The sequence below is a fragment of the Oncorhynchus tshawytscha genome, linkage group LG24 (genome assembly GCF_018296145.1).
Source record: "Oncorhynchus tshawytscha isolate Ot180627B linkage group LG24, Otsh_v2.0, whole genome shotgun sequence".
Taxonomy (NCBI): domain Eukaryota; kingdom Metazoa; phylum Chordata; class Actinopteri; order Salmoniformes; family Salmonidae; genus Oncorhynchus; species Oncorhynchus tshawytscha.
In genome coordinates this window covers 27,736,747-27,752,128 of record NC_056452.1, presented here as the reverse complement: position 1 = coordinate 27,752,128, position 15,382 = coordinate 27,736,747, and the positions used below count along the sequence as shown (strand labels likewise).

The 15,382-nt window shown below is 41.4% G+C and overlaps 1 protein-coding gene across 1 annotated transcript in view; it reads right to left on the bottom strand.

Moving 5' to 3' along the window:
• LOC121840710 (cAMP and cAMP-inhibited cGMP 3',5'-cyclic phosphodiesterase 10A-like) overlaps positions 1-14,661 on the bottom strand; it is a gene marked incomplete at its 3' end in the record, with an annotated part of 55,396 nt that extends 40,735 nt beyond the window's left edge. The window contains 1 exon segment of the mRNA XM_042305617.1: positions 14,441-14,661. Within this exon segment, the coding sequence (XP_042161551.1) occupies positions 14,441-14,504 (64 nt within the window).
• Positions 14,662-15,382: the final 721 nt, after the last annotated feature.

Sequence of the window (15,382 nt, the reverse complement as noted above, 5' to 3'; positions counted from 1 at the left end):
AGGGGTTCTGATATACCTGTAGGTTATAGTTTAGGGGTTCTGATATACCTGTAGGTTATAGTTTAGGGGTTCTGATATACCTGTAGATTATAGTTTAGGGGTGGGTTCTGATATACCTGTAGATTATAGTTTAGGGGTGGGTTCTGATATACCTCTAGGTTATAGTTTAGGGCTGGGTTCTGATATACCTCTAGGTTATAGTTTAGGGCTGGGTTCTGATATACCTCTAGGTTATAGTTTAGGGCTGGGTTCTGATATACCTCTAGGTTATAGTTTAGGGCTGGGTTCTGATATACCTCTAGGTTATAGTTTAGGGGTTCTGATATACCTGTAGGTTATAGTTTAGGGCTGGGTTCTGATATACCTCTAGGTTATAGTTTAGGGCTGGGTTCTGATATACCTGTAGGTTATAGTTTAGGGGTTCTGATATACCTGTAGGTTATAGTTTAGGGCTGGGTTCTGATATACCTGTAGGTTATAGTTTAGGCCTGGGTTCTGATATACCTGTAGGTTATAATTTAGGGCTGGGTTCTGATATACCTGTAGGTTATAGTTTAGGGTTCTGATATACCTGTAGGTTATAGTTTAGGGGTTCTGATATACCTGTAGGTTATAGTTTAGGGGTTCTGATATACCTGTAGGTTATAGTTTAGGGGTTCTGATATACCTGTAGGTTATAGTTTAGGGGTTCTGATATACCTGTAGGTTATAGTTTAGGGGTTCTGATATACCTGTAGGTTATAGTTTAGGGGTTCTGATATACCTGTAGATTATAGTTTAGGGGTTCTGATATACCTGTAGGTTATAGTTTAGGGTTTCTGATATACCTCTAGGTTATAGTTTAGGGCTGGGTTCTGATATACCTCTAGGTTATAGTTTAGGGCTGGGTTCTGATATACCTCTAGGTTATAGTTTAGGGCTGGGTTCTGACATACCTGTAGGTTATAGTTTAGGGGTTCTGATATACCTGTAGGTTATAGTTTAGGGGTTCTGATATACCTGTAGATTATAGTTTAGGGGTTCTGATATACCTGTGGGTTATAGTTTAGGGCTGGGTTCTGATATACCTGTAGGTTATAGTTTAGGGCTGGGTTCTGATATACCTGTAGGTTATAGTTTAGGGTTCTGATATACCTGTAGGTTACAGTTTAGGGCTGGGTTCTGATATACCTGTAGGTTACAGTTTAGGGCTGGGTTCTGATATACCTGTAGGTTATAGTTTAGGGCTGGGTTCTGATATACCTGTAGGTTATAGTTTAGGGCTGGGGTCTGATATACCTGTAGATTACAGTTCCCCCTCCACATCTTCCTCTTCCCCCTCTTCCCCCCTCCTCCTCCTCCCCTCCACCCTCCTCCTCCTCCCCCTCCGCCCTCTTCCTCCTCCTCCCCCTCCTCTCCACCCCCTCTTCCTCCTCCTCCTCCTCCCCTTGCAATACATCCAAAGACCAATCATTAACCAATCTGCAATACATCCATAGACCAATCATTAACCAATCTGCAATACATCAATCATTAACCAATCTGCAATACATCCATAGATCAATCATTAACCAATCTGCAATACATCCATAGACCAATCATTAACCAATCTGCAATACATCCATAGTGTACCATTAGATGGTGAAAGAAGTGCTTCTCTATGAGGGAGAACGCATCTCTGTCCTAAATGGCACTCTACTCCCGCTATAGTGTATTGCTTTTGACCAGAGCCCAATGGGATACCCTATGGACCATGGTCAAAAGTAGTGCACTATATAGGAACTAGGGTCCCATTTACGACACAGACTCAGTCACTACTCTACCATGATTAAATGACATTCAATGGACCCAGGAAATGCCCAGCATGATAACTTCCTGCCCACAACATAAGACTTCTTCATTGAGTTAAGTCACTTCCTCCTCCACAGCCATTTTGGTTTGAGAATGCCTGTCAGATGCTATTAGTGCTGACCTGGAGTGACCTCCGAGACCTCAGGGCACACACACATTTTAAATACTTTATTTGAATCCACCAATCAAATTGACAGGAAAAAGGATCCAAACAAGGTCTGCTTGGCACTCAAGGTTACAGCAAGAACTTCAGTAAGGCCATTCTACTGCCAATGTTAGCCTATGGAGATTGCATGGCTGTGTGCTCAAAATTGCATGTCTACAACGGGTGTGGCTGAAATAGCCGAATCCACTAATTTGAAGGGGTGTCCACATACTTTTGTAAATAGTGTATACACTTCATTTTGGGTTTTAAAAAGTGACATTGTCTAAGCTAATTACACAGGAAACAGACAACACATGGGCAGTATGTTTTCTCCCCAGTGAGAGAGAGAGACTAAGGTGCGTGTGACATTTTGTGAACGTCAGTTCCCCTCAAGACACAATTAATCTATCCCTGAGCGCTCTCCCTTGGCCCAGGAAGTGCTGTCAGGATTATCCTAAATTAAGAAATGATTAATTGATTTGTCAGAGAGACATCACTGATTTTGAAAAGAGCAGCAGGGCAAAATGTTTTGCCACTGAATAGACTACTAGACTATGGTGACTAATACTGACATGATGCCACTGAATAGACTACTAGACTACTAGACTGTGGTGACATGATGCCACTGAATAGACTACTAGACTGTGGTGACATGATGCCACTGAATAGACTACTAGACTGTGGTGACATGATGCCACTGAATAGACTACTAGACTGTGGTGACATGATGCCACTGAATAGACTACTAGACTGTGGTGACATGATGCCACTGAATAGACTACTAGACTGTGGTGACATGATGATGCCACTGAATAGACTACTAGACTGTGGTGACATGATGCCACTGAATAGACTACTAGACTGTGGTGACATGATGCCACTGAATAGACTACTAGACTGTGGTGACATGATGCCACTGAATAGACTACTAGACTGTGGTGACATGATGCCACTGAATAGACTACTAGACTGTGGTGACATGATGCCACTGAATAGACTACTAGACTGTGGTGACATGATGCCACTGAATAGACTACTAGACTGTGGTGACATGATGCCACTGAATAGACTACTAGACTGTGGTGACATGATGCCACTGAATAGACTACTAGACTGTGGTGACATGATGCCACTGAATAGACTACTAGACTGTGGTGACATGATGCCACTGAATAGACTACTAGACTGTGGTGACATGATGCCACTGAATAGACTACTAGACTGTGGTGACATGATGCCACTGAATAGACTACTAGACTGTGGTGACATGATGCCACTGAATAGACTACTAGACTGTGGTGACATGATGCCACTGAATAGACTACTAGACTGTGGTGACATGATGCCACTGAATAGACTACTAGACTATAGTGACTAATACTGACATGATGTCACTGAATAGACTACTAGACTGTGGTGACATGATGCCACTGAATAGACTACTAGACTATAGTGACTAATACTGACATGATGTCACTGAATAGACTACTAGACTATGGTGACATGATGCCACTGAATAGACTACTAGACTGTGGTGACATGATGCCACTGAATAGACTACTAGACTGTGGTGACATGATGCCACTGAATAGACTACTAGACTGTGGTGACATGATGCCAATGAATAGACTACTAGACTGTGGTGACATGATGCCACTGAATAGACTACTAGACTGTGGTGACATGATGCCACTGAATAGACTACTAGACTGTGGTGACATGATGCCACTGAATAGACTACTAGACTGTGGTGACATGATGCCACTGAATAGACTACTAGACTGTGGTGACATGATGCCACTGAATAGACTACTAGACTGTGGTGACATGATGCCACTGAATAGACTACTAGACTGTGGTGACATGATGCCACTGAATAGACCACTAGACTGTGGTGACATGATGCCACTGAATAGACTACTAGACTGTGGTGACATGATGCCACTGAATAGACTACTAGACTGTGGTGACATGATGCCACTGAATAGACTACTAGACTGTGGTGACATGATGCCACTGAATAGACTACTAGACTGTGGTGACATGATGCCACTGAATAGACTGACTGTGGTGACATGATGCCACTGAATAGACTACTAGACTGTGGTGACATGATGCCACTGAATAGACTACTAGACTGTGGTGACATGATGCCACTGAATAGACTACTAGACTGTGGTGACATGATGCCACTGAATAGACTACTAGACTGTGGTGACATGATGCCACTGAATAGACTACTAGACTGTGGTGACATGATGCCACTGAATAGACTACTAGACTGTGGTGACATGATGCCACTGAATAGACTACTAGACTGTGGTGACATGATGCCACTGAATAGACTACTAGACTGTGGTGACATGTGCCACTGAATAGACTGACATGATGCCACTGAATAGACTACTAGACTGTGGTGACATGATGCCACTGAATAGACTACTAGACTATAGTGACTAATACTGACATGATGTCACTGAATAGACTACTAGACTATGGTGACATGATGCCACTGAATAGACTACTAGACTGTGGTGACATGATGCCACTGAATAGACTACTAGACTGTGGTGACATGATGCCACTGAATAGACTACTAGACTGTGGTGACATGATGCCAATGAATAGACTACTAGACTGTGGTGACATGATGCCACTGAATAGACTACTAGACTGTGGTGACATGATGCCACTGAATAGACTACTAGACTGTGGTGACATGATGCCACTGAATAGACTACTAGACTGTGGTGACATGATGCCACTGAATAGACTACTAGACTGTGGTGACATGATGCCACTGAATAGACTACTAGACTGTGGTGACATGATGCCACTGAATAGACTACTAGACTGTGGTGACATGATGCCACTGAATAGACTACTAGACTGTGGTGACATGATGCCACTGAATAGACTACTAGACTGTGGTGACATGATGCCACTGAATAGACTACTAGACTGTGGTGACATGATGCCACTGAATAGACTACTAGACTGTGGTGACATGATGCCACTGAATAGACTACTAGACTGTGGTGACATGATGCCACTGAATAGACTACTAGACTGTGGTGACATGATGCCACTGAATAGACTACTAGACTGTGGTGACATGATGCCACTGAATAGACTACTAGACTGTGGTGACATGATGCCATTGAATAGACTACTAGACTGTGGTGACATGATGCCACTGAATAGACTACTAGACTGTGGTGACATGATGCCACTGAATAGACTACTAGACTGTGGTGACATGATGCCATTGAATAGACTACTAGACTGTGGTGACATGATGCCACTGAATAGACTACTAGACTGTGGTGACATGATGCCACTGAATAGACTACTAGACTGTGGTGACATGATGCCACTGAATAGACTACTAGACTGTGGTGGCATGATGCCACTGAATAGACTACTAGACTGTGGTGACATGATGCCACTGAATAGACTACTAGACTGTGGTGACATGATGCCACTGAATAGACTACTAGACTGTGGTGACATGATGCCACTGAATAGACTACTAGACTATAGTGACTAATACTGACATGATGTCACTGAATAGACTACTAGACTGTGGTGACATGATGCCACTGAATAGACTACTAGACTATAGTGACTAATACTGACATGATGTCACTGAATAGACTACTAGACTATGGTGACATGATGCCACTGAATAGACTACTAGACTGTGGTGACATGATGCCACTGAATAGACTACTAGACTGTGGTGACATGATGCCACTGAATAGACTACTAGACTGTGGTGACATGATGCCAATGAATAGACTACTAGACTGTGGTGACATGATGCCACTGAATAGACTACTAGACTGTGGTGACATGATGCCACTGAATAGACTACTAGACTGTGGTGACATGATGCCACTGAATAGACTACTAGACTGTGGTGACATGATGCCATTGAATAGACTACTAGACTGTGGTGACATGATGCCACTGAATAGACTACTAGACTGTGGTGACATGATGCCACTGAATAGACTACTAGACTGTGGTGACATGATGCCACTGAATAGACTACTAGACTGTGGTGACATGATGCCACTGAATAGACTACTAGACTGTGGTGACATGATGCCACTGAATAGACTACTAGACTGTGGTGACATGATGCCACTGAATAGACTACTAGACTGTGGTGACATGATGCCACTGAATAGACTACTAGACTGTGGTGACATGATGCCACTGAATAGACTACTAGACTGTGGTGACATGATGCCACTGAATAGACTACTAGACTGTGGTGACATGATGCCACTGAATAGACTACTAGACTGTGGTGACATGATGCCACTGAATAGACTACTAGACTGTGGTGACATGATGCCACTGAATAGACTACTAGACTGTGGTGACATGATGCCACTGAATAGACTACTAGACTGTGGTGACATGATGCCACTGAATAGACTGACTGTGGTGACATGATGCCACTGAATAGACTACTAGACTGTGGTGACATGATGCCACTGAATAGACTACTAGACTGTGGTGACATGATGCCACTGAATAGACTACTAGACTGTGGTGACATGATGCCACTGAATAGACTACTAGACTGTGGTGACATGATGCCACTGAATAGACTACTAGACTGTGGTGACATGATGCCACTGAATAGACTACTAGACTGTGGTGACATGATGCCACTGAATAGACTACTAGACTGTGGTGACATGATGCCACTGAATAGACTACTAGACTGTGGTGACATGATGCCACTGAATAGACTACTAGACTGTGGTGGCATGATGCCACTGAATAGACTACTAGACTGTGGTGACATGATGCCACTGAATAGACTACTAGACTGTGGTGACATGATGCCACTGAATAGACTACTAGACTGTGGTGACATGATGCCACTGAATAGACTACTAGACTATAGTGACTAATACTGACATGATGTCACTGAATAGACTACTAGACTGTGGTGACATGATGCCACTGAATAGACTACTAGACTATAGTGACTAATACTGACATGATGTCACTGAATAGACTACTAGACTATGGTGACATGATGCCACTGAATAGACTACTAGACTGTGGTGACATGATGCCACTGAATAGACTACTAGACTGTGGTGACATGATGCCACTGAATAGACTACTAGACTGTGGTGACATGATGCCACTGAATAGACTACTAGACTGTGGTGACATGATGCCACTGAATAGACTACTAGACTGTGGTGACATGATGCCACTGAATAGACTACTAGACTGTGGTGACATGATGCCACTGAATAGACTACTAGACTGTGGTGACATGATGCCATTGAATAGACTACTAGACTGTGGTGACATGATGCCACTGAATAGACTACTAGACTGTGGTGACATGATGCCACTGAATAGACTACTAGACTGTGGTGACATGATGCCATTGAATAGACTACTAGACTGTGGTGACATGATGCCACTGAATAGACTACTAGACTGTGGTGACATGATGCCACTGAATAGACTACTAGACTGTGGTGACATGATGCCACTGAATAGACTACTAGACTGTGGTGACATGATGCCACTGAATAGACTACTAGACTATAGTGACTAATACTGACATGATGTCACTGAATAGACTACTAGACTATGGTGACATGATGCCACTGAATAGACTACTAGACTGTGGTGACATGATGCCACTGAATAGACTACTAGACTGTGGTGACATGATGCCACTGAATAGACTACTAGACTGTGGTGACATGATGCCATTGAATAGACTACTAGACTGTGGTGACATGATGCCACTGAATAGACTACTAGACTGTGGTGACATGATGCCACTGAATAGACTACTAGACTGTGGTGACATGATGCCATTGAATAGACTACTAGACTGTGGTGACATGATGCCACTGAATAGACTACTAGACTGTGGTGACATGATGCCACTGAATAGACTACTAGACTGTGGTGACATGATGCCACTGAATAGACTACTAGACTGTGGTGACATGATGCCACTGAATAGACTACTAGACTGTGGTGACATGATGCCACTGAATAGACTACTAGACTGTGGTGACATGATGCCACTGAATAGACTACTAGACTGTGGTGACATGATGCCACTGAATAGACTACTAGACTATAGTGACTAATACTGACATGATGTCACTGAATAGACTACTAGACTGTGGTGACATGATGCCACTGAATAGACTACTAGACTATAGTGACTAATACTGACATGATGTCACTGAATAGACTACTAGACTGTGGTGACATGATGCCACTGAATAGACTACTAGACTGTGGTGACATGATGCCACTGAATAGACTACTAGACTGTGGTGACATGATGCCACTGAATAGACTACTAGACTGTGGTGACATGATGCCACTGAATAGACTACTAGAATGTGGTTACTTTAAAGTGGAACTGACAGCATTTAAGCCACATGAAATCTTATTAAAATCTGTTCAAATATACCCCCAGGAAGAATATGCCCTTTAAAAAAAAATATATATATATATATATTTTTTTTTAAACATTTTCTGACAAGCGAGCACTTAGATATGGTCATTTTCAAGTTTTCATAAATTCATAGAATATTTGGGAATTACATATAGTAAGGTATTTTGGAAAATTGTATAGCAATATAGAGTGGGCAGTATAGAGTATAGAGCAATATAGAGTGGGCAGTATAGAGTATAGAGCAATATAGAGTGGGCAGTATAGAGTAATATAGAGTGATAGAGTGGGCAGTATAGAGTATAGAGTATAGAGCAATATAGAGTGGGCAGTATAGAGTATAGAGTATAGAGCAATATAGAGTGGATATAGAGTGGGCAGTATAGAGTATAGAGCAATATAGAGTGGGCAGTATAGAGTATAGAGCAATATAGAGTGGGCAGTATAGAGTATATAGCAATATAGAGTGGGCAGTATAGAGCAATATAGAGTGGGCAGTATAGAGTATAGAGCAATATAGAGTGGGCAGTATAGAGCAATATAGAGTGGGCAGCATAGAGTATAGAGCAATATAGAGTGGGCAGTATAGAGCACTATAGAGTGGGCAGTATAGAGTATAGAGCAATATAGAGTGGGCAGTATAGAGTATAGAGCAATATAGAGTGGGCAGTATACAGTATAGAACAATATAGAGTGGGCAGTATAGAGTATAGAGTATATAGAGTGGGCAGTATAGAGTATATAGCAATATAGAGTGGGCAGTATAGAGTACAGAGCAATATAGAGTATAGAGTATAGAGCAATATAGAGTGGGAAGTATAGAGTAATATAGAGTGGGCAGTATAGAGCAATATAGAGTGGACAGTATAGAGTACAGAGCAATATAGAGTATAGAGTATAGAGCAATATAGAGTGGGCAGTATAGAGTATAGAGCAATATAGAGTGGGCAGTATAGAGTATATAGCAATATAGAGTGGGCAGTATAGAGTATAGAGCAATATAGAGTGGGCAGTATAGAGTATAGAGTATATAGAGTGGGCAGTATAGAGTATATAGCAATATAGAGTATAGAGTATAGAGCAATATAGAGTGGGAAGTATAGAGTATAGAGCTATATAGAGTGGGCAGTATAGAGTATAGAACAATATAGAGTGGGCAGTATAGAGTATAGAGCAATATAGAGTGGGCAGTATAGAGTATATAGCAATATAGAGTGGGCAGTATAGAGTATAGAGTAATATAGAGTATAGAGTATAGAGCAATATAGAGTGGGCAGTATAGAGTATAGAGCAATATAGAGTGGGCAGTATAGAGTATATAGCAATATAGAGTATAGAGCAATATAGAGTGGGCAGTATAGAGCAATATAGAGTGGGCAGTATAGAGTATAGAACAATATAGAGTGGGCAGTATAGAGTATAGAGCAATATAGAGTGGGCAGTATAGAGTATAGAACAATATAGAGTGGGCAGTATAGAGCAATATAGAGTGGGCAGTATAGAGTATAGAACAATATAGAGTGGGCAGTATAGAGTATAGAGCAATATAGAGTGGACAATATAGAGTATAGAGCAATATAGAGTGGACAGTATAGAGTATAGAGCAATATATAGTGGACAGTATAGAGTATAGAGCAATATAGAGTGGGCAGTATAGAGTATAGAGTATATAGAGTGGACAGTATAGAGCAATATAGAGTGGGAAGTATAGAGCAATATAGAGTATAGAGCAATATAGAGAGGGCAGCTGTGCGTTTGGACAATGAATAGACACTGGAGTAAATAAAGCCTAATAAAAACATCTGTCCTGTCCAGGACCGGAGTCTACGCAGACCGGTGTGCTATAGTCAATCAGAGCTACAGTAGACCTATATGCAAATTAGACATTTGCCAAATGTGCCTGTCGTCATTCACTTTGAACTGGACTGTGTGTTTACAGGAAGTAGCAACAGCGTGACTTTACATCATTGGAACACATTTCACCAAAAGCCACAAAATTACACCCGAATGGATTTCTGGAAATATGTCAACAACACGGGAGTCCACTTACATTTGGGATCTTCACAGTCCTACTGATCAAATACCCTTGAAAAGGTAGGCTCTGTCTCCCTCAGTTTTACACATCAACAAGACCAACAACTAATTATTGCCAAAGCGATATGAGCTCAAATCTAATGAGGGAACATTAGATATACCCTCTCAAACTTTTCAGTTAGTTGATCCGTCAAAATTGCACTGATAAACAATGGAGAATAGTAACCGGGTCGCTCTCCTGCAGCTTGCTTGCATGCTTGTCCCAACCCACGGTTTGAAAACTGAATTGGAAATAAGAGATATGCTAACTGTGGATAACAGTTGTTCAAGTTCAGCACAGTTAGCTAGCAAAGCGATTCACATTCCTTGCTAGCTAACTAAATGACACCTGCAGCATCTCTTGCTGTAGCCAACAGAAAAATACACGAGGGGGGAAAAAGTCAGTCATTGACCCACTCCTCCAATGACATGTCATCCTCTCATACAGAAGGCGAAGGTTAGGCTTTGTGTTTTTATCTTTCGAAATAAATAGCTAGTTAAATAAATAGTTACACTTGCCCAGGGGTGTCAAACTCGAATCAGCGTATAATGTTGAAAACAAAACAAATTCGTCGACCCAGATATAGCCTATTTGTTGTTGTATTTTAAACGTGCAACTTGTGACCCAAACTGAACATTGTTTTAATTAGAAGAAAAAAATAGGCTCCTTTATAATGTCCACTTTTATACATAAGATGCTGTATATTAACATGTTAAAACAAAATAAGAGATAAATAGTATTTATCCAGCCTTTGCTGCTATGCTTACATATGTGCATAATATGCTGCGAACCCTAATCAAAAATAATGTAATAACTTCAAGTAACAAAATCGTAGCTATGGGTTGTTGTAACATTTAAAATTAAACTTTCGTTTGTTTTGCACTGCATGGATCACCGGTGCGGTTGAATGCAGCATTGCTGTGTGGTGCACTCAAAATGTCTTGTATTTGAGTAGCCAACCAAGGCTACTGCTCAAATGTTGCTGTAATAGGCCTACACGTTTCTATTTTGCATTGTGTTTTGTTGCAGATTTAGTTGTTTGGTTATTCATTGTCAAGCTGTTCAATTGAAGCCAGGCTGCAACATTTGAGTAGCCTAGCTAAGATTGTGGCATGTGTCTGTACACTTTCCCTCCACGGTGTGCAGTAAACCGAACACAGGAAAGCAGCGCAATTGAAGTTGAATTCACCTATGCAAGCGCAACAGGCTGTAATTTCATAAAGTAGATAACATAACTGTTGACTCATTTACATTCGCTTGTGTGTCCTATTCGACCCGCGGGAGTTGTGTTTGACATATGTGCGCTTAATCCACGTTATTATTGATTTGTGATCACTGCCCTTGATTGTATTGATATTCCCATTCTTAGGGTGCGTTTGTAATTTCACTCTGGCTCTAATATGATTTCAGAACACTCTCGTCTGAGTGTGCCAGACCGCAGAATAATTTATTTACGAACGCACAACACACCGTAGAATATGGCTGGTAAAACCTCGGCAAAAAAGCGTCATTAACCTTCATTAAATTGTATATTTTTTGACATGCAAAGCCCCCAAATGGCGTTCCAGTCACCAACGCTCTGGGTAACATGAAAACAGCTTAACCAGCTCAGCTAGGGAGAGAAAAATGGTCAGTGATGTGTTCTCTCTTTTACGTCTGGAAGTAGCTAGCTTTCAGACAGTTAGCTTGGGTGCTTTTTTTATTTATTTTACCTTTATTTAACCAGGCAAGTCAGTTAAGAACAAACTGTTATTTTCAATGACGGCCCTAGGAACAGTGAGTCTACTGCCTGTTCAGGGGCAGAACGACAGATGTGTACCTTGTCAGCTCGGGGGTTTGAACTCCCAACCTTCTGGTTTGAACTTCCAACCAACGCTCTAACCACTAAGCTACCCTGCCGCTTGCCTGCTTTTGTGAGGTCGGATCGCTCGGATTTACCCTACTCCTCCGCCAGAGCGTCAAGTATGCGAAACGCTCTGAATTTACAAACAGTCGTCCGTTTTTGTTTATAATATTAATTAAGTAATTGAAAATTAAATGGTGCATCAAGAATGGGTGGAGACAGCAATTAATGTACCAGGCGAGCTGTAAAATGGATTCACGAATTATTCATTAAACTGCATCCATCTATTCTGCCAACAATACATAACAGCACATCGTCGGATTTAGAGTCTAATATAACTCATATTTTTTTTAAACCTCTTATAAAGTTGATTTTGAAGCATAAAATTGCTATTTTTGACAATGACTGTTTGTTTCATATCGTCAAAGTAGTTTAAAAAAAAGTCGCTTTAAATGGCCTTTTCAGCCAGACGCAATATAGTAGAGGAGTTATTTTTTGCATAGTTGCTATGCAAAAGGGTTGGTCGTACGTTCTACGCGAAATGGCTGCTGTGCAGGCCGGATAAGGTTATTGTCATCTCCTAGCTAGGTAGCCAACTTAAACTAACTCAGTCATGTCAAACATTGAACCTGTAACGACGGGACACTAGCTGCATTTTCTTTTGTTTGAGATTTTTTTATTTTTTATTTTATTTTTACATTTATTTGGATATGTCCATAATAATGACCTTGATCAGTTGATGAGTGATTTCACCTTGGCTCAGAATTTTTGTTTTTGTCTCTTCTCGTCTGGGCACCGTTCACTCCATATGTATTGTACAGAGATCAACTTCTAAAGTAAAACATTGTTTCCGAGGTTGGACAGACAGACGAACGTTATATTAACCCCCGCTGCACCGAACTAAATGCTAGGCTGGAAGCAACGTGAAATAATATGCGAGTTTAAATAAATACAAGCGATGATTCGGGACAGCAACATGAACATGCTATTCTGGTGGAGGCACAGTGATCATTTTCTGATTGAACTGTTAGCAGGCATAGTGTGTGCATGTGATGGCCAATATAGCACGGTTTGGAAGACTGCTTGTACAAGCAGCATCCAAGGTCCAAACAAGCAGTTTAAGAACAATCAAGTGGACCTGTAGTCCTACTATAGGTGCGATGTGCGTCAGAGAAAACGCGCCTAAATAGGTGGCTGCCGTGTAGAGCTAGTCAAGGGAAATCTTGATAGGTCTACTCTACAGACAGGCGTATATACGTGATTTCGCTTTTACGTTTAACTTTGTATTTAAGTTCAACATAACAATGGGGGCCTATCTACTGAGCCATAGCCGCGCAGTCTTGCAAGGAATGAACGCGCAATGCATAGACAGAGTCTGGACTTTAGGTTCTGGAGAAACGGGTCAACAGTGATGCTGCTTCTTTCGCGCCACCAGCTCCGTACACCAATTTTACCACAACAATAGACCGGGGATTTCATTCCGGTACTCTCTTCGTAAAGTATAGGACTGTGTCTACTCCTCATCGTTCTACTAGGCTAAACTACATGTTGAGGTATTCTAATGTTCCCTGATAACACCCATGTTTCGGATGTTATCACTGATCAGCTATCAATCTGTTGCCATTCCGAAAGTTGGATAGGCTATTTTCACGTTGTTATAATTGGAAGTGATCATAATAAGAAATGTGTATTAATTCTGTAGGCTATTCACTGTTTGTCTTTTGTATATCTCTGTTTTGCTTCTCGTAGTGTATTGATGTCTATATCATTTGTAATTGCAGGGTTAATCTGTAAAAGAGACATACGTTTCTCAACATGTCTCCCTGTGAAAATAAAAGTTCAATACATAAAAAATATATATATATATATGTTAATAATCGAGCATTAATGTGTAGCCTAATTGTGATCACGGCAAAGTCCAAAAACTAGAGCCACAAAATCCCGCGTTCAAATCGTACATAATAAGACATGCGTAAAATGTGGGGAATACCAAACACATTTATATTCTGAATTGGTGGACATGATCCCCATTGATAAAGATGGAATTCAACTGTTTGACTGTTGCAAAGAAAAAGTACTTACTTGGGCCCAGAAAACAGTCCGTTATCCTTCGAAAACAGCTTGTCGAAGACGGACCATCATCCATGTCTGCCTGTGAGAGAGCAGAGCGCAAGGAGGGACACGCTACGGAGAGAAACCAGGGGGCTGTGCTTCTCTGCTCAAACTGCCGCTGTTCAATACCGGAACTGGAAAGGTTGATCGAGATTATAGGTCCTACAATACCACTAGCCAACCGAGCTAGGGTGGGGTGCAGAGGTCGTAAACAGTGCGTGATCCGTGATGAGCACGGTAGCCTACGGTACACGTTAGAGGCGAGAGCAGCGGCGGTACAGGGTCTGCCCACTCCCTTGCCTTACGAGGTGCAGCTAAACGTCGGTTGAACCGCCTCCTCTCCTCGCCGTGGCAGCAGTTAAACCGTTAATGTGCATAAGAAAGAGAAAGAGAGGAGGGAGACGGCGAAGGAACGGAGGGAGGCACGGACTGGTAGGAGGGACAAATAGGACTGTACTCTGCCCTACAAAGGCAAAATGCACTAACTATACCGTAGCCTAGTAGAGGGTGAAAAAACTGAAAAGTGTAGAGTATTGGCTGCGCTGGAGATGAATGCTGACTACTCCTGTCTCCCCACTTTGGACATCAACATAAATCTCAGCTGTGTTTAAAAAAACACACTCAAGAAAAAACAATTATATTATTATAATGATCCAGGAGTACCATTAAAGCTGCAATATGTGAGTTTTTGGGCAACCTGACCAAATTCACATAGAAATTATAGATCTGTCATTCTAATTGAAAGCAGGTCTAAGAGAAGTGTAGATCTGTTCTACGTGCTCTATTTCTATGCTTCCCACGTTTCTTTTTTTCATCTTTTAGTTTCGGTTTTGTACACAGGTCTAAGAGAAGTGTAGATCTGTTCTACGTGCTCTATTTCCAGCTGAAAGAAGAAGAAAAGAATGTTTATGG